Genomic DNA, 27,470 nt, shown 5'->3' with positions numbered 1-27,470 from the left:
GTTGCCTTGTAAAATAATGGTGTCAAGTTCCTTTTATATTGGAACAATCAAAATGTTTTTAATTGAAAAACCCTTTCACTAATAGCTGGTAAAACAAGTACTTATTAGATGTTTTCTTTCATTGTTTTTCTCTGCAGTTACAACATGCAGGTTGCTATTGTAATAAACTATATTTCCTACATATAAATCCACTATATCTGACAGTCCTTATTTTCCTATATGGTGAAGGAAGAGTTAATAGTGAATTTATGTATAGGAAATATAGTTTTTGACTATTATCCACAATTTTGGACATTTTAGCTGTTGTTTGGTTGCTTTGGTTGCTATTGTAATAGAATTACTGCCACACTTTTGACAGCACTATATCACAATTTTAGTAACTTTCCTTTCTGCTCCTATTCTTCAATGTAACACTTGAAAAAAGAATATAAATGTAGACTACTTTTAAAGTGGGATTGGGCTGCATCTCAGGCCTGCCATCATTAACATGCTATTGGAATTGGGCTGCCTCCCACTGGCTTTACTGCCCTCTTAACCTTCAATTCTGGTGTTGTCTATTGGCGTATTCATCCTCCTTACAGTACTATTCATGCCTAGTCACATCCAAGCAGCAGCCAGGAAGGTCACTGGTTGCTGAGTGGCTATCCAGCTTATTTTCGAAAGAGAAAGACACCCACATTTCGACCCAAATCGGGAGATGGGCGTCTTTCTCCTGTGGGCGCCCAAATCGGTAAAATCGAAAGCCGATTTTGGGCGTCTCCAACTGCAATTTGTTGCGGGAACGGACAAAGTTGATGAGAGCGTGTCGGAGGCGTGGTGAAGGCGGGACTGGGACGTGTTTATCGGCCGAGGAGAGATGGGCGCCCTCGGCCGAAAATCGAAAAAAGAAGGGCGCCAGAAGCGAGAATTTGGGTCACTTTTTCTGGACCCTTTATTCTCATGAACAAGTCCCCCAAAAGTGCCCCAACTGGCCAGATGACCACCGGAGGGAATCGGGGATGACCTCCCCTGACTCCCCCAGTGGTCACTAACCCCCTCCCACCCAAAAAAAGAACTTTAAAAACTTTTTTTTTCCAGCCTGTATGCCAGCCTCAAATGTCATACCCAGCTCCATCACAGCAGTATGCAGGTCCCTGGAGCAGTTGTTAGTGGGTACAGTGCACTTCAGGCAGGTGGACCTAGGCCCATTCCCCCCTACCTGTTACACTTGTGGTGGTAAATAGGAACCCTCCAAACTGCCCCCAAAACCCACTGTACCCACATCTAGGTGCCCCCCTTCAGCCATAAGTGCTATGGTAATGGTGTAGAGTTGTGGGCAGTGGGTTTTTTGGGGGGGGATTTGGGGGGCTCAGCACCCAAGGGAAGGGAGCTATGGACTTGGGTGGTATTTTAATGTTTTTTTTTACTTGTTACAAGTGCCCCCTAGGGTGCCCGGTTGGTGTCCTGGCATGTGAGGGGGACCAGTGCACTACGAATCCTGGCCCCTCCCATGACCAAATCCCTTGGATTTGTTCGTTTTTGAGTTGGGCGCCTTCGGTTTCCATTATCGCTAAAAACGAAACCGCCCAGCTCAAATCCGCCTAAATCCGATGCATTTGCCCGGCACAAACCGTATTATCGAAAAAAAAGATGGGCACCCATTTTTTTTGAAAATATGGGCTGGCCCGCCCCTTCACGTACCCGTCCTCGGAGATAGACGTCCATGGAGATGGGCATTCGCGTTCGATTATGCCCCTCTTTGATGCCAAATGTACAACTTTGGAGGAAGTTGCTAAGCTATGGTAAAAATTGGTATTTTATTGCAGCTTAGTTTACCACAGTAATTGCTAACCTATGGTATCTCAGTACCTAAGATTAGAGATTCTCATGCTACATGAATAACACACATGTGATCTACCTTGCAAGCTGCATTATTCTTCCTCCTGAAAGCATCAGGCCACCAATATGCTCACCCTTAACCCCTCTATCCTCCACAAAATGCGAGAGAGACTCTCCACCATTGCACTCCAACCCTCCACCCCCTGAAGGCAAAAGAGACCTCCTTTCATTGTACCCTCTGAAGACATTGCTTATATCCAAGGGAGGTTTCCTGGTGTCTAGGATAAGGGTAAGTCCCTAGTTGCTTCTGCCCCTTCTGGTGCTGGGTTCAAAATGATACTAGCTGACCTCTAGCAGTAGTACTGTGAAGCTTCATTATTTAGGTTTACATAATAGTGAAGTATTTTTCATGCCTTGATTTTTGAGACTACACATATCCTGTGGTAACTTAAAGTAACACGTGTTACTGTAATATAATACATGATATTGCTGTTTAACATGCATTAGGAGATAAATATCTTGCTTTATTCCTTTAATGCAAGTTAGTAACCTTTTTATCTTATCCATATAAAGTTATACTGATATTTCCCACTAAACGTTGATCTCATCGAATCTAAGTGGTGATTAACATTAGAAGTTTACAAAAATATTCACAGGATCTTGGCCACAATATATTTGAGTAAAGTGCATTCACAGTAATCTATCAATGTGCCAATGATGATATGCTCTATTAAATGGGCTATTATACTAAAATGTTGACTGGAGTTTTAAGTTCTTCATTTGAGTAAGAAAATAATGATGGTTATTTAAAAAGCTGGAAGTCAATGGGGTATTCTCCAATCCTTCCTCTTCTTTTTGACTACGCTTACCCAGAATGGCAACGACAATGTCATCTTTGAGGATTTCTATGGAACCTCTTGATAGAAAATAGAGCGCAGTAAGGATATCACCACAGTGGACCAGAGTATCCCCCGGTGGGGCATGTGTTGTCTTGAACCTCATGGCCAAAGCTCGAAGGCAGCCTTTGCTTGCTCCCTGGAAAGTTTTGCAATTCTGAAGCAAGGTTTGATTGAGATGTAGACAAATGTCAGCTTGTAAGCATTCTGGAAACCCCTTTAAGACCTGAAGAAAAAGATGTTATAGTTTCACACTAATAACACACACTTGCTCTCAATACTTTAAATATCATAACGAATTAGTTACTATACAGAGTCCTATTTTACATTGAACATAAAGATCAGAATTTATGTCCAGATTGTAAAGTATTCAGCTCAGGTAGTATCTGCTGATGTGCAGGTGTGTTTGTTGGCATGTGCAGAAGGAGCATCCATTTTACAAATATACACATGAGAAAAATCAGTCAGGGAAACTTCGCAACTTACACATGGAAATGTCAACACTTACACATGTATAGTGAGCCATTTTGCAAACCTATACAGTAATGTTCCTAATTAACTAAAGAGGCCACAATCTTTTTAAAGTTTCAGTTTGGAGAAGAAAATAAACAATGGGGGATTAAAGAGGATACCTCCCTTTGGAGGTCTTTTATGAAAGATTAGCTCGAGTTATCAGCAGCAGGGCCCATTTTATTCCTGTGGGCCCTGCTGCAGATAACTCAAGCTAATCTTTAGTAAAAGACCCCCTCTATTAATCTGTTCTTTAAAGAGCAGGCCAAAACAAGCTTTTCAAAAATACTTATATGCCATGGAACAGCTGTAAATCTCCACATGGAAATATTGGGTCATTCAAATGTCTTTCCTTTCTGAAATGGGGAATGCGTGTATGCATTTTTGACCCACCCAAGCCAAGACCAAACTATATCACTGACATCCCTTTTCTATAATCACAATTTACATATCAATGTTGTTTACATACATAAATGCTTGAATTTCCATGTGGAAATTGCAAAGAAGTCATCTAAAATAATCCCTACAGTATTACCTAAGCTTAAATGGTGATATCCAGTGTGTTCCTGAATTTATCCAACTATTGTGAACAACACTGGGGTTTGCAAAATATCAAACAAGAGTTTTTGTCAGGTATCCATATCTGAAGCAACAAAGCATATTCAGTCTGTGACTTCTCATCAAACTTTTGATAACCCCATTATTTTTTTTATTTTACATACATTATCTTATTGGAGAATATTTAAAGATGTCAACAAAAATCTTAGATGTAAGGAAAAAGCTTGAAGTAACTCATTTTGCAATTTTCTGTAGTATTTAATTCATTGTGATATTATAGGCTGAGGATTGGTTCTAAACCCAGACCTTGGGAACCAACCAGCCAGTCATGTTTTTATAGATATCCTGAAAACATGACTGACTTGCTATGCCCTACTTGAGAACTGCTGAGTCAAAAAAAAAAAAGGAACTGGTGATAAAATGGATTAAATACAAGGTTCAAAAAGAAGCAATCGATGGCAGCACTTTTTACTAGTGTAACATAAATAGTAAGACTAAATATTTATTATATGTGTCATGTGGTGGGGCATTTTCGATATGATGTCTAAATCTGATTTTGAACGTTTTGCTGAAAACGTCCAAAAATCAAGTGGCAAATATAATGATTTTCAAACCAGAAAACATCTATCTTTCTATTTCGAAAATAGCCGTTTGCTAGATATTGTTGTGCTCAGTGCATCTATCTTTTTGGACCATTTTAAAAGTCCAAGCAAAAAGCACAAAATCAAGCCATTGGGATGTAGGAGGAGCCAGCATTCATAGGGCCTGTTTACTAAACTGAGCTGTAGGTGCGCTAGTGTTTTTAGCACATGCTAAATATTATCACGTGCTAATGCTAGAGACACCCATATATTCCTATGGGTGTCTCTAGTGTTAGTGCACAGTAAAAACACTAGAGCACCTTAGTAAACAGGGTCCTTAAGTAGAGTAGCTACACAGACATCAAATGGCTGTTGGGAACCCTAGGGAGTACTGCAGTGGACTTCACATAAAAGATCCCAAGTACACATCTCACCATTACCCCCTTATATTTTATGGTGAGCCTTCCAAAACCCACCAAAAACCTACTGAACACAACTGTGCACCTTATAAGCTGCAGGTGTCACCTATATTTGGGTACAGTAGGTTTTTGGTGGGTTTTGAAGGGCTCTTACTTTCCATCACAAGTGTAACAGAGTGGGATATGGGCCTGGGTTCCCTTCTCTACAGGGCTACTCCAGGGACTTGCTTACTGCTCTAATAGGCCTGGCCATAATATCTGAAACTGTCATAGAGGCTGGTTATGTACTGTTTCTTTCACATCTTTGGTGGGTGGGAGGGGGTCAGTGTCCACTGGGGGAGTAAGGGGAGGTCATTCCTTAATCCATCCAGAGGTCATTTAGGACACCTTTTTGTAACTTAGTCATGACTGAAACAGGTCTAGACCAAAACGTCTAACTTTTAGCCCTGAACATTTTTGCTTTGTTCCATTATGGCAGAAAAACACCCAAGTTTTAGGAACACCTAAATCCCATCCCCAACATTCCTCTGACATGTCCCCTTGTGATTTGGATGCACTGCATATGAACTGTATAGAAAAATGTCTTAAAAGTGGGTTTCAAAAATAGCGATTTGGACGTTTTTGCAAAAAAAAAAAAAAAAAAAGTCCATCTACCTCTTTGTGCTGCTTTTTGGCCATTTTTCTGTTTTGAAAATGAGCCCCATTATAATTTAACTCACCATTTCATCTAGAAGGGTATAGAAGGCAAGGAACAACATTAAACACCATATGGTAACGGTGATCAATAAAACAATCTATATGTTCAAACAACAGCCTGTATCTTTATTACATGAAAACAATACAATATTTTTGACCGCTTACAATCGCCCAAGACTTGACAAATGACATAGGGGCCCTTTTACTAAGCCGCTGAAAAAAGTGGCCTGCGGCAGTGCCGGGCCAGTTTTTGCCGCGTACTGGAAAAGGGCCTTTTCTTAAGGAGCCAGAAAATGGACGTGTGGCAAAATAAAAACCAGTGTGCATCTATTTCGGCCTGAGACCTTACCTCCACCCACTGACTTAGCGGTAAGGTCTCAAGTGCTACCCAGGTAGTAGTCGTGCAGTGTATGCCCACATCCATTTACCGCTGGGTAAGTGCCACATGGTAGAAAACAGAAAATATTTTCTACTGCTTGTCTTCAGCACATGCCAAATTCAGAATTACCACTCAGGGCACGTGGTAGCTGGGCGGTAATGCTGATTTGGCACACGCTAGATATGTGTAGGCACTCATGTGCCTTTGTAAAAGGGCCCCATAATATGGTGCATAGTAATGGATTCCCACAGTTTTAGTAATTAGAATTTTTTTTAACTTTATTTATTGATTTTAAAGCAACATAATATTTATAAAAACATATAACAGCATATAATATGGAACAGTGAAGAAAAAACAAACAAACAAAAAACCCCCCCAAAACATACAGGTCAGTGAGCTGATAAAAATAAAACAGGACAGTATTTTGAATCTGCTAAAATTACCAAATTAATGTGAGATATGGAGCAGACTCTGCCTTAACTGGTGCTATTTTTCTTAGAGAAAGCTGATTATGGTGTTTATTTTCTCACATCAAAATGTATCAATAGTCTTAATTGAAAACTGTTGGGGGCAGAAGATCAACCTTTCAGTGATTATTACATTACATTACCAGGGATTTCTATTCCGCTTACAAATAATTGTAAAGCACTGAAAGGAGAATATGATCTAACACTAGAAAATAAAAAGACATTACTCATTGATGACAAATCTCAAAGGTGACATACTGAATCCTAATTTATGGGACTCTTTTACTAAACTGTACTAAGGGGCCCTTTTACAAAGCCGTGGGAGGGCTAACATAGCGCATGCCAAATTGGCATTACCGCCAAGGTAGCACGTGCGCCCAGCAGCAATTCTGAGTTTGGCACATGTTGAATCCCGCGGTAGAAAATATTTTTCCATTTTCTACTGTGGGGGTGTTCCCAGCAGCAATCGGCCACATTGGCGCATGCTGCATAGCAGGGGCGTAGCCGAGGTGAGGGGGCACATTTTAGCCCCCCCTGGCGCCGCCGACCCCCGCTATTTTTAACCCCTCCACCACCATCACCACCTTTGATCCCCCCTGCCGCCAACCCTTTCGACCTCCTCTTCCCGCCGCCGCCAACCCTCCCCCGCCGTCAGACTCACAGAAACAGAAGCCTGTCCTTGCAGAGCAGCAACGCGGCCGTGCCGGAGAAGAGGACTTTGGCTGGAGGGGATTGGGGACCCCCACCAGCAAAGGTACCTGATGGCGCTGGTGGCGGGGAAGGGTTGGCAGGAGGGGGGTTAGACCATGGGAGTTAGCCAGGCTCAGAACCCAGATATTCAATGCCAGGCAGTTTCCGGTGACCAGCATTGAATATCCGGTTTATTTTTGGCCAGTTTCAACTTAACTGGCCAAGTCAATATTCAGCACTGGCTGGTTATGTTGAAACTGTCCAAAGATAGGCCTGCAATTTCAACGGTCCAATTTGGGCACCAAACTTGGCCAGCGATACACTGAATATTAGTGGTTAGCCATCTGTATCGTGCGATATAGTCAGTTATCTGCTAAGGACCTTATTCTATAAAGGTTACGCTCCTAAATTTATGCTCCTAAAATTTACACTCATGAGGGGGGTTGAAGGGGTTGGTGGCAGGGGGGCCAGGGCCAAATCTACGGGGGCCCATGCCCCCATAGCCCCACATAGCTACGCCCCTGCTGCATAGTTATGTGCAGGTAGCACATGATCCCTTACTGCTAGGTCAATGGCTGTAAATAGGAGCACACTAGTTTTATTTTTTGCACATGCCTATTAAAAATGGCCTTTTTTCCAGCCGTGGTAAAAAGTGGCCCAGCGCGCACCAAAAAATACACACATATACTAACACAGGCCACTTTTTACTATGGCTTGGTAAAAGGATCCCTCAGTTTCTATCGGCCCCAGTATGTTTTCTGTGCTAATTCCAATGTGCTATCCACGCCCATATTCTGCCCTAATGCAAAAAGCACCCACTGTGTGAATTAGTGTGCGCTAACTGCTAAACCAACACACTAAAAGTTGGCACACATGCTAAGTTGCGTGTTAAGGGCCAGAATCAGTAAATGGAGCCCAAAGTTAGGCACTATTGAGATCCATGCTAAGTGCTAATTCTATAAAGGTTGCTTAGCGCTAAGTGTCCTTTATAGAATAGTACTTAGAGTGGATTCCCGCACCCAATTTTGGGCACATGGGCTTACGACTGTTGAAACCTGGTGTAACCCCTCATACCCAACTAATGGCAGTTGGGCATTCAAATCCAAGAGTTCTATAACATTGTGCTTGATTTTCTGGGAATGTCCCTGACCTGCCCATACTCTTCCCGCCATGACCTTTTTTGAGTTACATTCTGTGAAATTTAGGTGCAGATGTTGTAGAGTAGCAGTTAGGACAGATGTGCACAGAAATCCAAATTGGTGCCAATTAAGTGCTAATTAACTCCAATAACCGACTGTTAGCATCTAACTGAATAATTAGTCTGCGTGCTCATTTGGGATCTGTGCCTAAATTTGGGCGACCTACAGTGGGGGAAATAAGTATTTGATCCCTTGCTGATTTTGTAAGTTTGCCCACTGACAAAGACATGAGCAGCCCATAATTGAAGGGTAGGTTATTGGTAACAGTGAGAGATAGCACATCACAAATTAAATCCGGAAAATCACATTGTGGAAAGTATATGAATTTATTTGCATTCTGCAGAGGGAAATAAGTATTTAATCCCTCTGGCAAACAAGACCTAATACTTGGTGGCAAAACCCTTGTTGGCAAGCACAGCGGTCAGACGTCTTCTGTAGTTGATGATGAGGTTTGCACACATGTCAGGAGGAATTTTGGTCCACTCCTCTTTGCAGATCATCTCAAAATCATTAAGAGTTCTGGGCTGTCGCTTGGCAACTCGCAGCTTCAGCTCCCTCCATAAGTTTTCAATGGGATTAAGGTCTGGTGACTGGCTAGGCCACTCCATGACCCTAATGTGCTTCTTCCTGAGCCACTCCTTTGTTGCCTTGGCTGTATGTTTTGGGTCATTGTCGTGCTGGAAGACCCAGCCACGACCCATTTTTAAGGCCCTGGCGGAGGGAAGGAGGTTGTCACTCAGAATTGTACGGTACATGGCCCCATCCATTCTCCCATTGATGCGGTGAAGTAGTCCTGTGCCCTTAGCAGAGAAACACCCCCAAAACATAACATTTCCACCTCCATGCTTGACAGTGGGGACGGTGTTCTTTGGGTCATAGGCAGCATTTCTCTTCCTCCAAACACGGCGAGTTGAGTTCATGCCAAAGAGCTCAATTTTTGTCTCATCTGACCACAGCACCTTCTCCCAATCACTCTCGGCATCATCCAGGTGTTCACTGGCAAACTTCAGACGGGCCGTCACATGTGCCTTCCGGAGCAGGGGGACCTTGCGGGCACTGCAGGATTGCAATCCGTTATGTCGTAATGTGTTACCAATGGTTTTCGTGGTGACAGTGGTCCCAGCTGCCTTGAGATCATTGACAAGTTCCCCCCTTGTAGTTGTAGGCTGATTTCTAACCTTCCTCATGATCAAGGATACCCCACGAGGTGAGATTTTGCGTGGAGCCCCAGATCTTTGTCGATTGACAGTCATTTTGTACTTCTTCCATTTTCTTACTATGGCACCAACAGTTGTCTCCTTCTCGCCCAGCGTCTTACTGATGGTTTTGTAGCCCATTCCAGCCTTGTGCAGGTGTATGATCTTGTCCCTGACATCCTTAGACAGCTCCTTGCTCTTGGCCATTTTGTAGAGGTTAGAGTCTGACTGATTCACTGAGTCTGTGGACAGGTGTCTTTCATACAGGTGACCATTGCCGACAGCTGTCTGTCATGCAGGTAACGAGTTGATTTGGAGCATCTACCTGGTCTGTAGGGGCCAGATCTCTTACTGGTTGGTGGGGGATCAAATACTTATTTCCCTCTGCAGAATGCAAATAAATTCATATACTTTCCACAATGTGATTTTCCGGATTTAATTTGTGATGTGCTATCTCTCACTGTTACCAATAACCTACCCTTCAATTATGGGCTGCTCATGTCTTTGTCAGTGGGCAAACTTACAAAATCAGCAAGGGATCAAATACTTATTTCCCCCACTGTATATAGAATCCAGGGATAAATGCTTAATGCAATTTAGTAACATATTTATTGTGTATTCATTAACCATGGTTTCAACAAGTTAGTTGAACTGGTGCAGCATATACATTACAGCACATCCTGAAAATCATAAGGCTTAAGGAAATACATCTTATGAGGAGAGTACCATTGACTTGATTATTGAGTGACCTTGAATATGACAGTTGCTAATCTCAGATACTGTGAGAAAGGACAAAAATGTGGAGGGCCTCAAAATTTTTTTGGCCCAAAATAAGAAAAATAACTACAGTCTTATAATCAGGAAAATACAATATTTTAAGTTGTGGAATGACATGTTAACTTATGGGTGCAAGATGGCATTGTAGACCAGAGGTTGTGAGCGTCCTCTCTATGTTCTGAGTTGGGGCTGGCTGGTATCATGCTTTCTTTTGAGCATGGGGAAGAAGAAGACAACTAAGCCAGCTGAAAATCCCTCTAACCCCCCCCTATCAAATGTCCTCATTTAGGGTCAGTCTACTTTGGAGGCATTTGGGGTTACTCCTCAGAGTGATTTACAACCTTTGATTTCTTTAATTCCAGAGCACAGCACTGAAAAACTTTCTTTGAGCCCCAAATTGAGGATGGCGCTACCTTGACCTGGAAGCATTCTTTGGAAGTTGTGGCTGAACGTACCACGTGAACTGTTTGCTTTGCTCGTGATCATGACCAGAATACTGTGCTTCTGGTATACTTCAAGAAAATGGGACAGCTGTCTTTGGGCTCAAGGGTGTAAATTAATTTAGGGGCCCATTTATAGAGCAGCAGTAAGCAGCTGCTGCCCCCCCTCCCCTACTATGCTGCTGCCAACACTACCAGTGCCCCCACCCCCACCGTGCTGCCTCCCTCTCACCATGTTGCTGCTGTCCCCTCCCCCTCATGGTCGTGCCAATGCGGTAAGCAGGGTAAGCTAGGCAGGGGGGCACCTGCCTTCGAGGAGCGCTGCTGCCCTGCAGGGGGCCCTGCTCACTTGCAAAACCTTTTAGCTGGAGTTCCAATTCTCCTATCTCCCCTGCCCAAACCTGAAAGCAACGCAGCAGTATTCACTGAAGTAGGCAGGCTCTTCAAGTTATTTGAGAGAGTACAACCAGATTGCTATATATGCTTTGGTTTGGCGATAACTCCTCACTCAGAGTGAGCTTCAGAGCTTGAACAGCATTCAAATTAAAGAGAACCTGAAATTTTAAAAGTGCTAAAAATAAGTTTTAAAAGTATTTACATTAAATCTAATTGCAGAATTCAGGTGCTGGGAGTCTGTACTTGGTTGTCATATGCTCAGATTTGTTTAAATCCTATGCAAATTTGTCCGTTTTTGGGAGGTTCTCATTTGCATATTTATGGATAAACATGATGGAATGTTTACAACCTTAATGTTAGGTTATGGCTCTGATCAAAAGTGTGAAGTTTGGTCCAAAAACGAAGGGTTTATCTAGTGTTTTTGACTAAAAATTCCCAGTGGCTGTGTGTTAATCTGCATTCAAATAGAGCTCTCTGATTGGATAATCAGCTTCTGTTAGAAATCTGCCTGGAAGGGAACAGAGTGAGACAGTAACTGACCTTCGGTTTGGCCAAGAGAGACATGCAGCTGTGAGTTCCTGTGTGTGTTGGCTGAAATTATAAAAGAGTGCCTGATTATGTGGTAAATGAGAAAATATGAATGAAAAGAGGTTGGTGGAGATTGAAGTTTGAGTCTAGTGAGAAAAAGGATCTGAATATTTCAGGATTACTTGAAGTTTATGAAGAATAGAAAAGGGTGAATTTCAGTTTAAGAGTGTTTAAATCCTATAAGCTATATAAAGGCTAGGTAGATTTAAGTGACTGTAAGCAAGGAAACCTTAATATTTGATCTGAGATAGTTGATCAGAGATAAATGTTTGATCTGAATTATATCCTTTGGTGCAAAGGAGATTAGAAAAAGAATCTTTGGAAACTAAGAGGACTTTGCTCACATTTTGAATTAGCATTCCTATTTTGAGTTGGAAATCTTTGAAGTGTTATGAAAATACATTTTGCTTTAATGAAATTGCTAAACTTTAGAGTCAGAGACTTATCAATGAGGGATACATATAGTGCTATTTTTTCCTGCGGTCCGGCTTACTTGCCTGCTCCCTTCTGTTCCTGCTCTGCTAGATGGAGGGGGGGGGGGGGCGCCAACTGATAGTCTGCAGGGGGGCACCAGAGACCCTAGGCACGGCCCTGCTCCCCCTAACTTGAAGGGCCCTGGTGGTCTCGTGGCTATGGCTTCTTTGGGAGCAGGAAATAAATCCTTTCGTTCCTGTCCACCCACTGCCTCTACTCTGCCCGGCGGGGCACCATGTTTACAAAATGGCTGCCGAGACTTCCCATGGTAGTCTCGCCTCTTCCTAGTCTACTGCGGGAGTGTCAGCAGTCATTTTGTAAACACAGTGGTGCAACCAGGGAGAATAGCGACAGCGGCCACTAGACCACTAGGGCCCCACAGGGGCTGTAGTGTATGGCGGCGGGCAACTGGGAAGAGCCTCTGGGTCCCCTAGAGCCTCAGAGCCTTTGGGCACTGCTCGGTTGCCCGAATGGTCAGTCCGCCCCTGGTCAGGGGCATTCACTAAAGATGCGAGCAGTACACTGAATACTGGGGATCTACAGGTAACTAACATGCCAGGATTTACACCAGGTTTCAGTTGGTATAAATCCTCGAACCCAAAGTTTGGAACAGAAATGAGCTCTATAACACTATTCTACACAGGGTGCACAACTCTGAGTGCCATTTATAGAATAGTGCTCTGTGCAGTTTTTGGTGACCAAATGTGGGTGCCATTTACTGAATCTAGTCCTTAATGCGTTCTGAGGTAGTCTATTAGCGGATGCTACCCGCATGTAATGGACTTAATGCCAGTGGGGCCCTTTTACAAAGGTGCGCAAGGGCCTATACATGTGCAGCAAGTGTCAAATCAGCATTACTGCTCAGCTAGCGTGTGCACCTGGTGGTAATTCTGAGTTTGGCGCACGCCAAACAAATGTGGTAGAAAATAATTTTCTATTTTCTACCGCGGAGGCATTTCTGGTGGTAATCGGCAGTTGGCGCGCTCTATATATGATGACTTCTGCATTCTTCACATATTTGTATCACTACACGCTCTTGGCCATTCTTTATATTTTGAATGGTTTACATTATTTAGACTTAAACAAGAAATTAGTAAATCAATATTCAAAAGCCATTTATCCAGAAAATGACCTGTTATCCAGATAAATGGCTTAGCCAGCCATAGTTAGTCAGGGATCGTTTTGCTGACTGCCACCGGTATTATGCCCTGAAATTCAGTGCTGGGTCATGTCTGGGCTTTGGCTTTGAGTTTCTGGGTTTGTGGAGGCAGCTAAAGCATAGCTGGGAACGTAACCGACTATGGGGTACAGCATAAAGATAGGACTGGCTTTTATGCAGTACTATTTATGTGCTTACCTTGGCCAGTTAAGTTCTGATTTTTGGCACTTAACCGGCCAAGTGCTGACTCTGCCCTGGAATGCACCACAAATAGCTGGTTTTGACATAGGCACAAACTGGAGATTTAATCTTAGATTGTGAGCTCATTTGGGACAGAAAGTACCTGCAAAAATAGTATATGTAAACCGCTTTGACTGTATTTAACTGGCCAGGAGCTGTTTCTAGCTAGTTAAATAGCTTTGAATATCAACTCATCAGTGGCAGTATCCAGACAGTGGAGAGAATATCCTTAAGAGGCCTCCTGAGCTCTGCCTGGACTGTACTGGGGCAGTGCGATGGCAGAACTAGGGCAGAGCTGGCACTTATCTGGAGAGCGGCAATATACAGACTGCTATTCAGATAGCAGCTATCTGGACAGAAAAGCTGTTGTCTTATCTTTATCCAGTTAGCTCTCGGTACCACAGATTGAGTATTACCACTCTCTGGGAAGCAGGGGAAATTGCAACTCTATCCAGAAATTCAGCGCCGCTCACTATCAGGATATTAGCGCTGAATATCAGTGAATAATTTAAACACTTTAGCCAGCACTTTAAAACAATAAAATCTGCAGTGGTTAAATATTGACCTATAGATTATTTTAAAAGTATATCCTTTTAAAGTTCTCTACTCTTTCTCAAACTGAAAAACACATTATAGTCCCTATTTATTAGCATTGTGCATGTGAAAATAGCTCATTGCATGTGATCTGCCACAAAATCTATTGCATTAACTGGGCTTTATAGCAGATGCTAATGTTATTATGAGGCTCATTTTCAAAGCACTTAGAAAGTTCTATAGGTTACTACTGGGCTCATTTTCGAAAGAGAAAAACGTCTAAAAAGTGTCATAATGCACCATTTGGACGGATTTCTTCTGAAAAAAAATCAAAATTGGTATTTTTGAAACCTGTTTTGTAGATGTTCATCTATGCATTTTGTCTCCAGTGCATCCAAAACACAAGAGGGGGGGTGTTGTGGGCATTCATTGGACATTTTGCAGCCATAATGGAACAAAACCAAAATGTCTAGGTTGAAAACTTCAACATTTTGATCTAGATCACTTTTTCTAACAAATAAGACACAAAAAGATGCCCTACACGACCAGACGACCACTGGAGGTATTCAGGGATGATCCCCCCCTTACTCCTCCAGTGGTCACTGATCCCTTCCCACCCCCCAAATATGTGAATAAAAATAGTACTCACCAGCCTCTGTGACAGCCTCAGATGTTATAGCCAGGTCCATTAGAGCAGCATACAGGTCCCCAGAGTAGTGTAGTGGTGAGAGCAGTGTACTGTAGACAGATGGACCCAGGCCCTTATCTCCTCCTACCTGTTACACTTGTGGAAGAAACTGTGAGCCCTCAAAAACTCATCAGACACCCACTGTACCCACATATAGGTGCCTCCTTCACCCATAAGGGCTATTTTAATAGTGTACAGTTGGGGGTAGTGGGTTTTGCAGGGCTCAGCAGACAAAATAAGGGAGCAACGGTGAGATGTGTACCCTAGGGTGCCCCACTGCTCTCCTAGGATGTCCGGTGGACCAGTCTGCTAAAAATGCTGGTCCTTCCCACAACTCTATGGCTTGATTTTCTGCATTTTTAACTTGTGCATTTTTTTCCACAAAAATGGCCTAAAAAGATAAATGCACGAAGCAAAAAATCTTTCTTGAAACAGTACTTTTGAAAAAAAGATTTTTTCTTTTTGCGAAAATGGGTATATTTCCTATTCATATTTGGTATGTTTAGTGCAAAATGTCCAAAGTCTGACTTAGACACACTATCAAAAATGCCCTTCTATATAACTTTGTAATTTTAAGTGCTTTGAAAAATACCTCCGCTTGTACTAAGCCAGGGTTGGGAACCTGTAACCCGTTTGGCTGAAAGCAGTTCACCACTGAATTGAATGCAGTCCCTTAGACCATGGGCAATATACAAAGAAAATGACAACCAGAGTTTTGGCAATTTTAAATACTGCATTTCATGAATATTTTCTGAATATTCACTCTAGCAGTTTGTTTTCATTATTTTTACTTAAATTTTTACTTATTTATTTATCATGAAGGTCTGCGAAGCTCTGTGCATCTCTGGTTTTGATATCACATAATGTTGTGGCCCGTTACGGATAGTATTGACATTCACTGTGTAAAAAGGTTGCCCTCCCCTGTACTAAGAATTAGTACAGAGAGGTTTATATTGGGAGATACTGCTACAAAATATAGATCATCCAGTGAATTTGAATTTGCTACTTGCCTTTTTTGAAACCCAAACTTAGGATGTTACATATTCCCCTGCTCAAATTAGCTTACAATCTAGTGATGCCTGAGGCAACGGAGGATGAAGAAGCTTGGCCAAGGTCACAAAGAGTGTCAGTAGGAGACATGAGAATTAAATCCTGGTTTTTCTGATTCACAACACACTTCTCTAACTATTAAGCTACTCCTTCACAACAGGTAATAACATTGAAGCAGACAGCATATGTGATTATTCATGGTCTTACAGTGTTCAGACAAAAAGAAACACATGCAAATTTGTACAGAGCATAAAAATGCACATCACTTATTGAGATGTGAGAGAGATTTTTCATGAGATGATTCCTTTACAAGAAGTAAATGAAACCAAAGGACTCAATTCACCCAACTTGAAGCTATGGTGAATAACAATCGGGAAGAACAAACAATTATGGCGTGACAGCTGTTTGGGATTGTGCTGAATTGAACAATAGTGAGAGTATCATAAAGCAACCAAATGCTGTGCAAAAACATGATTACCAAGGTATTAACAGCAGTAGCAGATAGAGAAGACCCTTTTAAGATAACTGTCTCTATAAATATCCTATGAATCTATCTATCTATCTATCTAGTTCATAAAGATGTATAGTGTTACCAAACCTCATTAGGAACATTAAATTATATTTAATTATCTACCTTAGTCCAATATAAAATAACATGTTTAAATTGTGCAGCAACCTTTGGAAAACATCTGAATGCTCAACAAAAATATTTTGTACTTCCCTCCCCAAGAAACCTTTCTCTGTTGTAAACAGGTAGCTTGTGTAACTAATATCTGAAGGAGAACTCATACGCGGGCTCCATTTTCTAGTCTGACTCAAAATGTGAGATATTTCATATAGTTGTGTTAACTACATGGGATGAAGAAGGGGAGGTTTATTGCTGAGAGGGTAAATTTGGAACTTTAAGACCTTTATATATCAGTGATGGTAGAGTGGATTGTGTGTTACCATGGACAGTAATGAGTAGGTGTTACTGCCACTGACAAACTTTAAGTGTTCCTTATCATGCCTCATTTGTAACCAGTTCCCACCTCAACTCATTTGCATTTACTTTGCATGGTTAGCTTGCAGAGGTTATGGGCCTTACTGTATGGCAACGAGGGGCATACTCAAACAGGGTGCCCAAGTTTTCCTGAGGGCGTCCTCGTAGGATGTCCCCGCGAAGGGGCGGGGGAGACCCGTATTATCGAAACAAGATGGGCGGCCATCTTTTGTTTCAATAATACAGTCGGGGACGCCCAAATCTCCACATTTAGGTTGACCTTAGAGATGGTCATCCCTAGAGATGGTTGTCCCTGATTTTCAGCGATAATGGAACCCGAGAACGCCCATCTCAGAAACGACCAAATCCAAGCCCCTTAGTCATGGGAGGAGCCAGCATTCGTAGTGCACTGGTCCCCCTCACATGCCAGAACACCAACCGGGCACCCTAGGGGGCACTGCAGTGGACTTCAGAAAAAGCTCCCAGGTGCATAGCTCCCTTACCTTGTGTGCTGCGCCCCCCAAAACCCACTCCCCACAACTGTACACCACTACCATAGCCCTTAGGGATGAAGGGGGCACCTAGATGTGGGTATAGTGGGTTTCTGGTGGGTTTTGGAGGGCTCACATTTACCACCACAAGTTTAACAGGTGGGGGGGGGATGGGCCTGGGTCCGCCTGCCTGAAGTTCACTGCAGTACCCACTAAAACTGCTCCAGGGACCTGCACACTGCTGTCATGGAGCTGGGTATGATATTTGAGGTTGGCATAGAGGCTGGAAAAAATATTTTAACAATTTTTTAGGGTGGGAGGGGGTTAGATACCACTGGGGGAGTAGGGGGAGGTCATCCCCGATTCCCTCCGGTGGTCATCCGGTCATTTAGGGCACATTTTTGTGGCTTGGCTGTAAAAAAAAAGGACCAAGTAAAGTCAGCCAAGTGTTCATCAGGGACGCCCTTCTTTTTTCCATTATCAGCCGAGGATGCCCATGTGTTAAGCACGCCCCAGTCCCACCTTCACTATGCTTCTGACATGCCCCCCCCCCCGGGAACTTTGGTCATCCCCTGCTACAGAAAGCAGTTGAGGGCGCTCAAAATCGGCTTTCGATTATGCCGATTTGGGCGACACTGGGAGAAGGACCCTTCTCTTTCAAAAACGAGCCCAAAAGTGATTTAATGTTCCTAATGAGGTTTGGTAACACTATACACCTTTAAGAACTAATGGAAATGGGATTTTTAATTATAGCAGAAGACAACAAAGAAGAAGGAAAGCCCTTACAAAATGACTCAAAACTAAAAGAAAAGTAGGAGAGGACCAATGAAATTCCAACTTGGGGATAAAAGAAAATTTTATTGATTGGACTCAACGCAGATCTACCTTTCAGTGCTTAAGAACCTGCCTTAGAAGTTAAATCTATGAACACATACAAAAAATGAGGAAATGTGTATATAAATATACACATATATGTCTGTGAACATTAGACATACATTATGACCAGTATTTATTTGTGTAAACATCAATTAAAAATATGAATCTATTAAAAACAAATGTCAAGAATATAAAGACACACTAGATAAAAGCACCAAAAAGTGGATGTGAAGTAACCATTAAACAGTACTAAATAATAAAAACCACAGAATGGGGTGGCGTGTAATTTTTACATTTTCATTTCAAACCATTTCTTTATATATGCATGTACACAATTGGCCCCTTCCCTATATCAATCTATTATGTCAGTTTGTTTTTACATTTTAGACACTACTTTCATTGGTTTGTTTTATAAATATACCAGATCATTTTTGACATGGTGCTGTTGAATCATAAGTGGTCTCTGTAGAGCACGCGCTGTCTTTCTAAATGTTTATATTATACATTTTATATTACACATTTTAGCAGTACAAGATATTATTCTGCATTTATGTTTTTCTTTTTTGATTTACACTACACCCCATAGTGGATTTTATAGTATTATTCACTTTCAGTGTTTATAAATCACATGTTCATTTTAGCTCACGGTTGTATTATTTGACTTCATAAGGTTTGCATCAATATTACGTTTTTCTTTATTTCACGTTCTTTTTTCACTTGCATCAGTTTTTTTTACATTGTTTTTATAATCTAAATGAATTCATTACACTGATTTTACTTTAGGATGTTCCCCTTTAACTTGCCATTAATTCATTAGCATGCAATCCAGAAGTTGTCATTAAACCTGCCGATAAAGGCGGAGGTATTGTTATCCTCAACAGGGTTGATTATATAAAAGAGATGCAGAGACAACTCAGTGATAGGGAATGTTATGTTCCATTAACTGAAGATCCTATGCCACAAAAAAGAAATTGCTGAAATAGTTGATTTCGCTGTACAGATTGGATATCTAACCTCAAAAGAAAAAGATTGTTTGAAAAATAAATTTCTGGTAATATTGACCATCTATATATTACCTAAAATTCACTAGCCCATAACAGATCCTCCAGCTGGCCCATTGTCTCTGGCAATGAAACAGCTCTTGAACCATAGTCAAAATGTATGGATTACTTTTTATAACCCTATATTCCACTATTCAAATCATACTTCAAGGATACCACGCACTTTATTAATATCCTCAATGATTTTGATGGTGATCGTTCAAATATCATATTGGTTATGATAAATATAGACTTGCTCTACAGTACACCAACATTCTCCAGGTTGAAACCCTTTTGATTATTGAACCACATTAAGAGGTAGAACAACTCTTTGTAGAGTTCCTAATCATCTAATTGTGACTCTTGCTATAATAGCCCTAACTAAAAATGATTTTTGCTTTGAGGATATTAATTATCGACAAATTAAAGGTGCAGTGATGGGTGCAACCATGGTACCAGATGTTGTAAATCTATATGTGGTCTCAATTCTTTTCTACTGGATTGTCCTTTTAAAGAAGAAATATATATGTATAAATATTATATTGAAGATACCTTCATGCTGTGGAAAGGAAGGCCCGAATGTCTACATCAATTCCACTCATGGCTTAATGCGAGATTCATTTTCTTAATATTATGATTAAAAAGGGCACTCATTTTTTTCAACACATCTATTTATAAAAAGCCCATGGATAGAAACACATGTTTGTATTACAACAGTTTTCATGATAAGAATCTAAAAAACAAAAAAGATTTTCCTCTGTGTCAGTTTTTGAGACTAGACAGACTTTGTAACAATTGTGATGATTTTGAAATACAAGCATCTATGATATTAAAATTCAGCAGTAGAGGTCATCCACAGAGATATATAAATATTTTTGTAGTGCTGGAAGTGGCGTGCGCTGGGGTGGGCTGCTGCGGTAGTTCTGGATTAGAAAGCGGTAAGCCCACATTGGGCTTACCACAACTTTGTAAAAGACCCCCTAAGCCTTTTACTGGTGGTGGTAAAAGGGGGCTTCGGCGCACGGCAAACCTGCACACCGACACCACCACTGGGCTCCTTTCACCACCTCTTGGTAAAAGGAGCCCAAAGTTAGGGATAAATATTTTGCCTTTATTATAAAACACTAATGGATATTTTGATTTTAGGAATCGGATCAAGGCACATCAGAAATATGTATGTCACCGGTTTTAGTACTGATTTTTGTGGTAAGCTTTCTTCTTTTGTTTAGTTTTACTTTTAGTAGTTTGAAAATGTTGCCAAATGATTGTATGTCCTGGTTGTGGCCAGCTTTCTTGATTATCTGCATTGATCTGCAAGGCTATTGTAGAACATAAAATCAATTGCTATGTTATGTTAAAATAAAATTGCAGTTACACGATAATCCTGCCTAAGTGAAATTCTATAAATATGTGCATATCTTACAATGCGTGTATTTTACAGGTAGTTGTGCACATAGGTGGCGCTTGAGCAGAGAACAAGCCGGACTCTCACTTACACACAATTTATAGACTAGAATAACTTCTGCATGTATCTCCGGCATTAAGATGTGAGTACGTACACCAGATCTTTGGCTGGTGTTATGTGCTTTTGTCTAACCGGATACATTGATATAAATCTGATTATTCTAGTATTCTATAGTATTCTTTCCTTTATAGAATATATGCCAAACAGGCACTCTCTGAGCCCTTACATATAGGCACACAGAGAATTACCTCCAAGGGCAATATAAGGGTTATTGATGGGACCTTACCATGTTGCCTATAGAGTAAGACAGAGCCTCTTGTTGGCGACGGCCATGCGCTAATGCCAACACAGCCCATTCACTTTGCCGTGCGGCAGCTGCTAGCACAGCTTAGTAAATAGATGGATATAACCTTTGCCAAAGTATGCATGGAATCCTTTTTTTCCCCAAATATAAATATGCACAAGATGCTTCTCTTATTTCTATAGAACAGTCTTTGCTATTCTTTATAAATACTAAATTCATTTTGCAGAATATTTTTTTTTCCAGATCAATGTCCATTTCCTCATTTTGTTCTAAGGAATAAGGCTTCAAAAATATTTCTGAGCACTTTTAAATAGGCAACATTTTCAGCTTCTTATGCCTAGTTTCAACTGACCTCGCAGTATGCCTAGGCCAATTTTGCTTCCCAGATTTTGATGTTGGGAAAGATAGAAGAACTGCATATTAAGGGGCCTTTTTACTAAAGGGTTGCAGTGGGGCAACCCGGAACTACCACCGGCCCTATGCAGGTGCCAGCGGTAGTTCCACCCCAGCATGTGCCATTTCCGGTGCTAGCAGAAATATTTAAAAAATATTTCCACAGCGGGCAGTGTCGCACCTCAATGGGTGGCAATGAATACTCCCCTCAAAAATGGCTGTATGACAAGTGCAAACTTTCCCCACGGCCATTTCCTTTTTCAGCTTTTTTACCCTCTGTGGTAAAAGGTGCCCTGATGCGTGGCAAAAACATTCACCACCACTAGCGCAGGGCCCCTTTTACCACAGCTTAGTAAAAAAGGCCCCTAAGAAATGGACAGAGAGCTTATGCACACCAGGGGCGTAGCTACGTGGGGCCACGGGCCCTCACAGATTACACCCTGGCCCCCTCTACATTTGACCCCCCCGCCACCTGCCCCGCCGCCACATCAGGTACCTTGTTTGCTGGAGGGGGAACCCAAACACTGCCAGCTGAAGAGTTTTCTTTAGCGCCAGTCGACTCCGGTGCCTTCGTTGTGGGATCATCTGTTTCTGACGCCTTATGTCCTGCACCGTGCATGTAGCCCTGTGCAGGAAGTAAGGCGTCAGAAACAGATGATCCCACAACGAAGGAGCCAGAGTCGACCGGCGCTGAAGAAGACTCTTCGGTTGGCGGGGATTGGGGACCCCCGCCAGCAAACAAGGTACCTGATGTGGCAGGCGGTGGGTGGGTGGGGGGGTTGCGGTTGCAGCGGTGGTCCAAAGTGGGGTTGCGATTGCAGTGGCGGTCCAAAGGGGGGGTTGCGGTTGTGGCGGTAGGGGGGTCCAAAGTGGTGGGGGGTCCAAAGTGGTGAGGGGGGTCGGCTGCAGCAAGGGGGGGCGGGGGAGGCGGCGGCTAAACAGTGCCCCCCACCTCGGGCTCTGGCCCCCCCTCCTGCTGAGGTCTGACTACGCCCCTGATTCACACTACAATGAATTAGTTATATAATACAATATCTTCAGCAAGGACTTCTGTAGAAACTAACATTAAAGAGGTTTCTTTGGGTTTCCTGAGAAGTGCAAGTATCTGAGCTGTATTTTTGTCCTTTAGGATTTGAATATTTATATCCAATGAATTTGGCAAATGATGTTATGCCAGCATTTTTTCTATATCCTAAATTTGGGTGAATTGAGCCTTTTGTGTGAATCAAAACATTTCATGCAAAAACAAATATTCAAACCACATGCAGCCATGTACATGGCTTAGGGGCCTTTTTACCAAACTGCGGTAAAACGTGGCCTTAGTATGTCCTTATGCGGGTCATTCCCAAGTGCTAAGCCCATTTTTTCCGCATAGGTAAAATGGCTGCTTTTTCTATTTCTGAATTAATGGCTACGCACTAATTTTCCAATTAGCGTGTGAGCCCCTACCACCACCTCTTTTGTAGGCGGTAAGGGCTCATGTGCAAATCACACACTAATCAGTTAACATGGAGCAATGTAGCCGCGTAACTGAAAATGAAATCTATTTTTTAGTGTGTGGGAAGTGCGTGCTGATCACAAAATTACCGTACGATGCCTGAGCGTATCCCTCAGTAATGTCTTTTTTGCTCCCTTAAGCACACATTAATGCTTACCACAGCTCAGTAAAAGGACCCCGTAGAGCCTACAAAAGCTTCAGCAAGGCTTGACACCAGAATGCACATGAGTGAAACTGAAACTGCTCACAATAAGAAAATAATGCAGAATGATCCACATTAAGCTGCAGGAGTTTTAAAGACCACTATGATATTTAATGCAAACCATAACATTTTCTTTTCTACAAAAACATCTGGAGATCATACTTTGATATTTTTTGTCATGCTACAAAAAGGTTTCATTGAGATTTAATTATTGATATTTGCAACATTTTCAGGATATTGCTATAGAATTTATTGCTACAAATTGATGGAACTTGTTAATGAATTCTTTTCTAATGTTGATAATTATAAGTATAGAGTCCTCTATGTTCTTATATAGTTATTTATTTATTTGTTGCATTTGTATCCCAAGTTCCCCCACCTATTTGCAGGCTCAATGTGGCTTACATAATTTTGGAGGAAAAGACTTCAGTTGCTCGGCTTTATTTGTATATTCTTACACTTTATCTGCCAGGCGAGCTTCCTCATTAGTCAGAAAAACCTCCAATAATATGGTCCCTGTCTATTGCTTTCTGTTGCTTATTGTGATTATGTGACGTATCACTATTGAAAATGGGCACTTATCTGTATTGTGGCTTTCACTCTGTGGTTCGCTCTACAGATAGCCTCCGTTTCTCAATAGCTTCATCAGGAGATGAACCGCTGGCCAATTATAAGATGCCCCTTCTAATTGGCCATTGGTTCGTCTCCTGATTAAGCTATTGAGAAACGGAGGCTCTCTGTAAAGCGAACCACAGAGCGAAAGCCACAATACAGATAAGTGCCCATTTTCTATAGTGATACATCACATAATCACAATAAGCAACTGAAAGCAATAGACAGGGACCATATTATTGGAGGTTTTTCTGACTAATGAGGAAGCTCGCCCGGCAGATAAAGTGTAAGAATACACAAATATAGCCAAGTAACTGAAGTCTTTTCTTCCATAACTATATTAGTATAGAATTTATTGGTCAGAAATTTTAATTTTGTGACAAAATTTAACATTGTTTTTAGTTTTTTTCCCCACATTTTTTTTCAAATTGCTCTCATTTAATTCTCTAATACTTTTTAGAGAGCCTTAGTCAAATAAGACTTTTCCCTGTCCTGTGCCTATGGAAAAACATCTTTATTGTATAAAATCCTCTGTCATGCAAAAGTCATACAAATTATAACTAAGATCTGAGACACGTAATAAACCTATCAGAAAACAAATATTATTCACACTTTGCATCAGCAGTAAATGTGACATAAATACCTCCTGCTCTTACCAGTGGGTGTTGTTATCCCATGTATTAAGATATGAAGCAAGCAGGAAAAAGATAAGTTTTACATAAGTATACTAGAAATAAGACAATGCATACATCTTTTCAAAATAATGTCATTAATAGTTCTTGGTAAATTAAATGGATATGTAGTTACAAACTAGAAAACTGCAGCTAATATAACAAATAGTGGATTACAGGATCACATATTTCAAAATAAACAATTTATGCAGAAAGTCATTTTAAGGCTCTTCTACTAAACCATGTGAATTGTGCATGCAAAGCCGCAGACTTTGCGGTATTTTCGCAGTTAGCACATGCTAAACTGGGTATTAAGTGGCAAGTGGGTATGGAAGGCATTTGGTAGTTAACATGCTGCACTTACTGTGTGCTAACTACCTAATGCAGAGTTAATGAGGGACCACTTACCATCTCCTAAATAGAAGATGCTACGTGCTTCCCGAGTCAGTACGTCAAGCTCAATCTCTGTCCATCTACAAACCTAGGCTAAAAGCCCACCTTTTTGAAGCTGCTTTTAACTCCTAACCCCTATTCACTTGTTCAGAACCCATATCTGTTGTGTCATTCCCACCTTAAGTAATTCCGTTCAGGGCTGGCGGAACGCGATAAGCAGGGTATGCATGGCTTTGCTTACACATTGCGCTGCACTGGAAGCTGCAACCGCACACTACAGCCCTCCTAAATCCTACCTGGTGATGTAGTAGCCTCTGCGGCTGCAGAGGCAGGAAATAATCCCACTCTTTCCTGCCCGCTGCTGCTACTCTATCTCTGCTCTGCTCTTCTGTGTTACCACCATGTTTTAAAAATGGCTACCAAGGCTTCCAGCGACAGTCTCATAAGACTGCTGTGGGAAGTCTCGGCAGCCATTTTGAAAACACAAGTGGCGCTGGGCACAGTAGCAACAGCTGGCAGAAAAGAGTGAGGTTCTTTCCTGCCCCCAAAGAAGCCACTAGACCACCACTAGACCCTTCAAGGTAGAACTGGGGAAGGCTTTAGTGTGTGGGAGGGGGTGGCACCTGTGGCACTAGGTGGGGTTGTAGTATGCGGGAGGGGGGCAGCGGCAGCATCTGTGGCGGTGAGGGGGGTGTTGTAGTGTGTGGGAGCGGGTGGCGGGCAGGTTTTGGCTCATTATAAGTCACATTCAACACAGGGAAATAAGAAAAACAATGGACTGCATTAGGAGCTTATAGCCCATTTAGTTATATTTAAACAAATAAGAGATCTGTATGAAAGAAAATATTTATTTTTATTATTTTGACTTATGAAAACCATTTGTCCCTGAAACATGCTCAAAACAGAATAATCCATTTGTACAAAAGAGATGAGGTGAAGATGCGATTCCATGGGCCCAAATGGGAGTTTAATTTTAATTGAAATTAATTTCACAGTATATTCTTTCACAAGGCAGATTACAACAGTTAAGATGAATCCACAAGTAAACAGGATATCCTCACTGAAATCTGGCCATGCATTACTGTATTGTATAGAACAGTGTAGAAAACCGAGCACAAAATACAGACTTTATTAGTGCTCTTTTTACCAGCGGCAATAATTATTTAAGCAGTTTTAGTGACATTCAATTTTATTTCATGATATTTATATCTACATATGGGAAGCTTTCAAATAAATTAAAAAGCTGTCAAAATAAGTAAACCCCCCTCCTTTTGTTCTACTCCTTTTAAGGCAGAAAAAGGGGCGGGGTGGGAGAAAGGTGGAGGGAAAAGAGAGGAAGGAGATGCTGGACTGGGGGGGGGGGGAGTGCAAACTGATAGTTTGCAGAGGGGCGCCAGAGACCCTAGCACCGGCCCTGATTCCCTTATTCCTTATTTGTCCTGTTTGTTTGTCTTGATTAGATCGTAAGCTCTGTCAAGCAGGGTTCTGTCTCTTACATGTTCAGTGTACAGCACTGCATATGTCTAGTACACTATAGAAATGATACGTAGTAGTAGTAGTAGTAACTGGGAGCAGGTATATGTGTTAATCTAAATGCTAAGACATGACCTTCAATTAAAAAAATAATGAGAATGCCTCCAATAGATTCTGCATTTTATTTGCAGCAATCACACGGTATAATCCCACGTTAAGCCAAATTTTACCTTGCTTTAGGGCATGTTTCACCAAGGTATACTCTTGGAGAAAAGCCTGAGTCAGTTCTGTAGTCATTTTCTTTTGAAGTAGAAATGTAACAGTTCATCATACATAAATTTACCAAACTCAAGATCAACTGACTTCAAATTACCTTATTGAATTTGTTAAACACTGATAGATTTTTGCATCTAAAGTAAAATATAAAAGTATGTGGTGTTCTATGAAGAACTTATATATACTTTTGTTGTTCCTTTATAATTTGCTTGGAAATCTGCAGGGTTTTAATCCATCAAGAGTACATATCTAGCTAAATAAAATCACTGATGCTGGTGAGATACAACTTTTCTGACTTGGCGGAGTCTATGTACTAACTAATGTTAAAACCAGCTTGATAATTTGAGTTACCTGGCAGCTTTAACACTAGAGTTACATCTGGCTGTAATGCCCAGTGTACTAATCAATGATGTACAAATCATTATATTTATTTATTTATTTGGATTTTGCTCACACCTTTTTCAGTAGTAGCTCAAGGTGAGTTACATTTAGGTAGACTAGGTAGATATGTATTACCATGGCCATGCTAACACAGGCTGTGACCTGTGGATCAGGTTTCCCCATGTTAAGCAGTCCAAAGTGGCAGGACCCTATAATGCAGAGAAGCCTACCTCTCACCCATCAACAAACAGGGAAATAGTCACTTGGGGGGTAATTCTATACAGAAGGTGCTAACATTTATGCACCAACTCCACATGTGAATGATTAGAATACTGGCATATATGCCAAAAATTTGCTTAAGTGCTTGCTATTCTGTAAATAGGTTCATGTCTTACGTAACATGTATTTTACAGGTAAGCAGACACATAGATAGAGTCCGGGTGGAGCATGGGCGGGGCACATTCTTGCACACATAACTTACAGTATAGGTTATGCTCAATCACTGGCACATAGGTGCATACACTTATGTCAGTCATATGGCTGGCTTGAGTGCTTATACCAAAATGTATACATATGTATCTACCCTGTTCAGCTACTAGTCTATAAAAGTAGGTTTGAATGTTCCTTTATAGATTAGGATGCCTAATTATGAGCACAC

General features: G+C 41.5%; 1 protein-coding gene across 1 annotated transcript in view; it reads right to left on the bottom strand.

The window, feature by feature from the left end:
• Positions 1-27,470, bottom strand: part of KCNH7 (potassium voltage-gated channel subfamily H member 7) — a 490,323-nt gene that overhangs the window by 103,620 nt on the left and 359,233 nt on the right. Inside the window, 1 exon segment of the mRNA XM_030210041.1 lies at positions 2,688-2,940. Within this exon segment, the coding sequence (XP_030065901.1) occupies positions 2,688-2,940 (253 nt within the window).

The sequence above is a fragment of the Microcaecilia unicolor genome, chromosome 7 (assembly GCF_901765095.1).
Source record: "Microcaecilia unicolor chromosome 7, aMicUni1.1, whole genome shotgun sequence".
Taxonomy (NCBI): Eukaryota; Metazoa; Chordata; class Amphibia; order Gymnophiona; family Siphonopidae; genus Microcaecilia; species Microcaecilia unicolor.
Note: the sequence above shows the minus strand (reverse complement) of the source record. Positions and strands in the feature narration are given on the sequence as shown.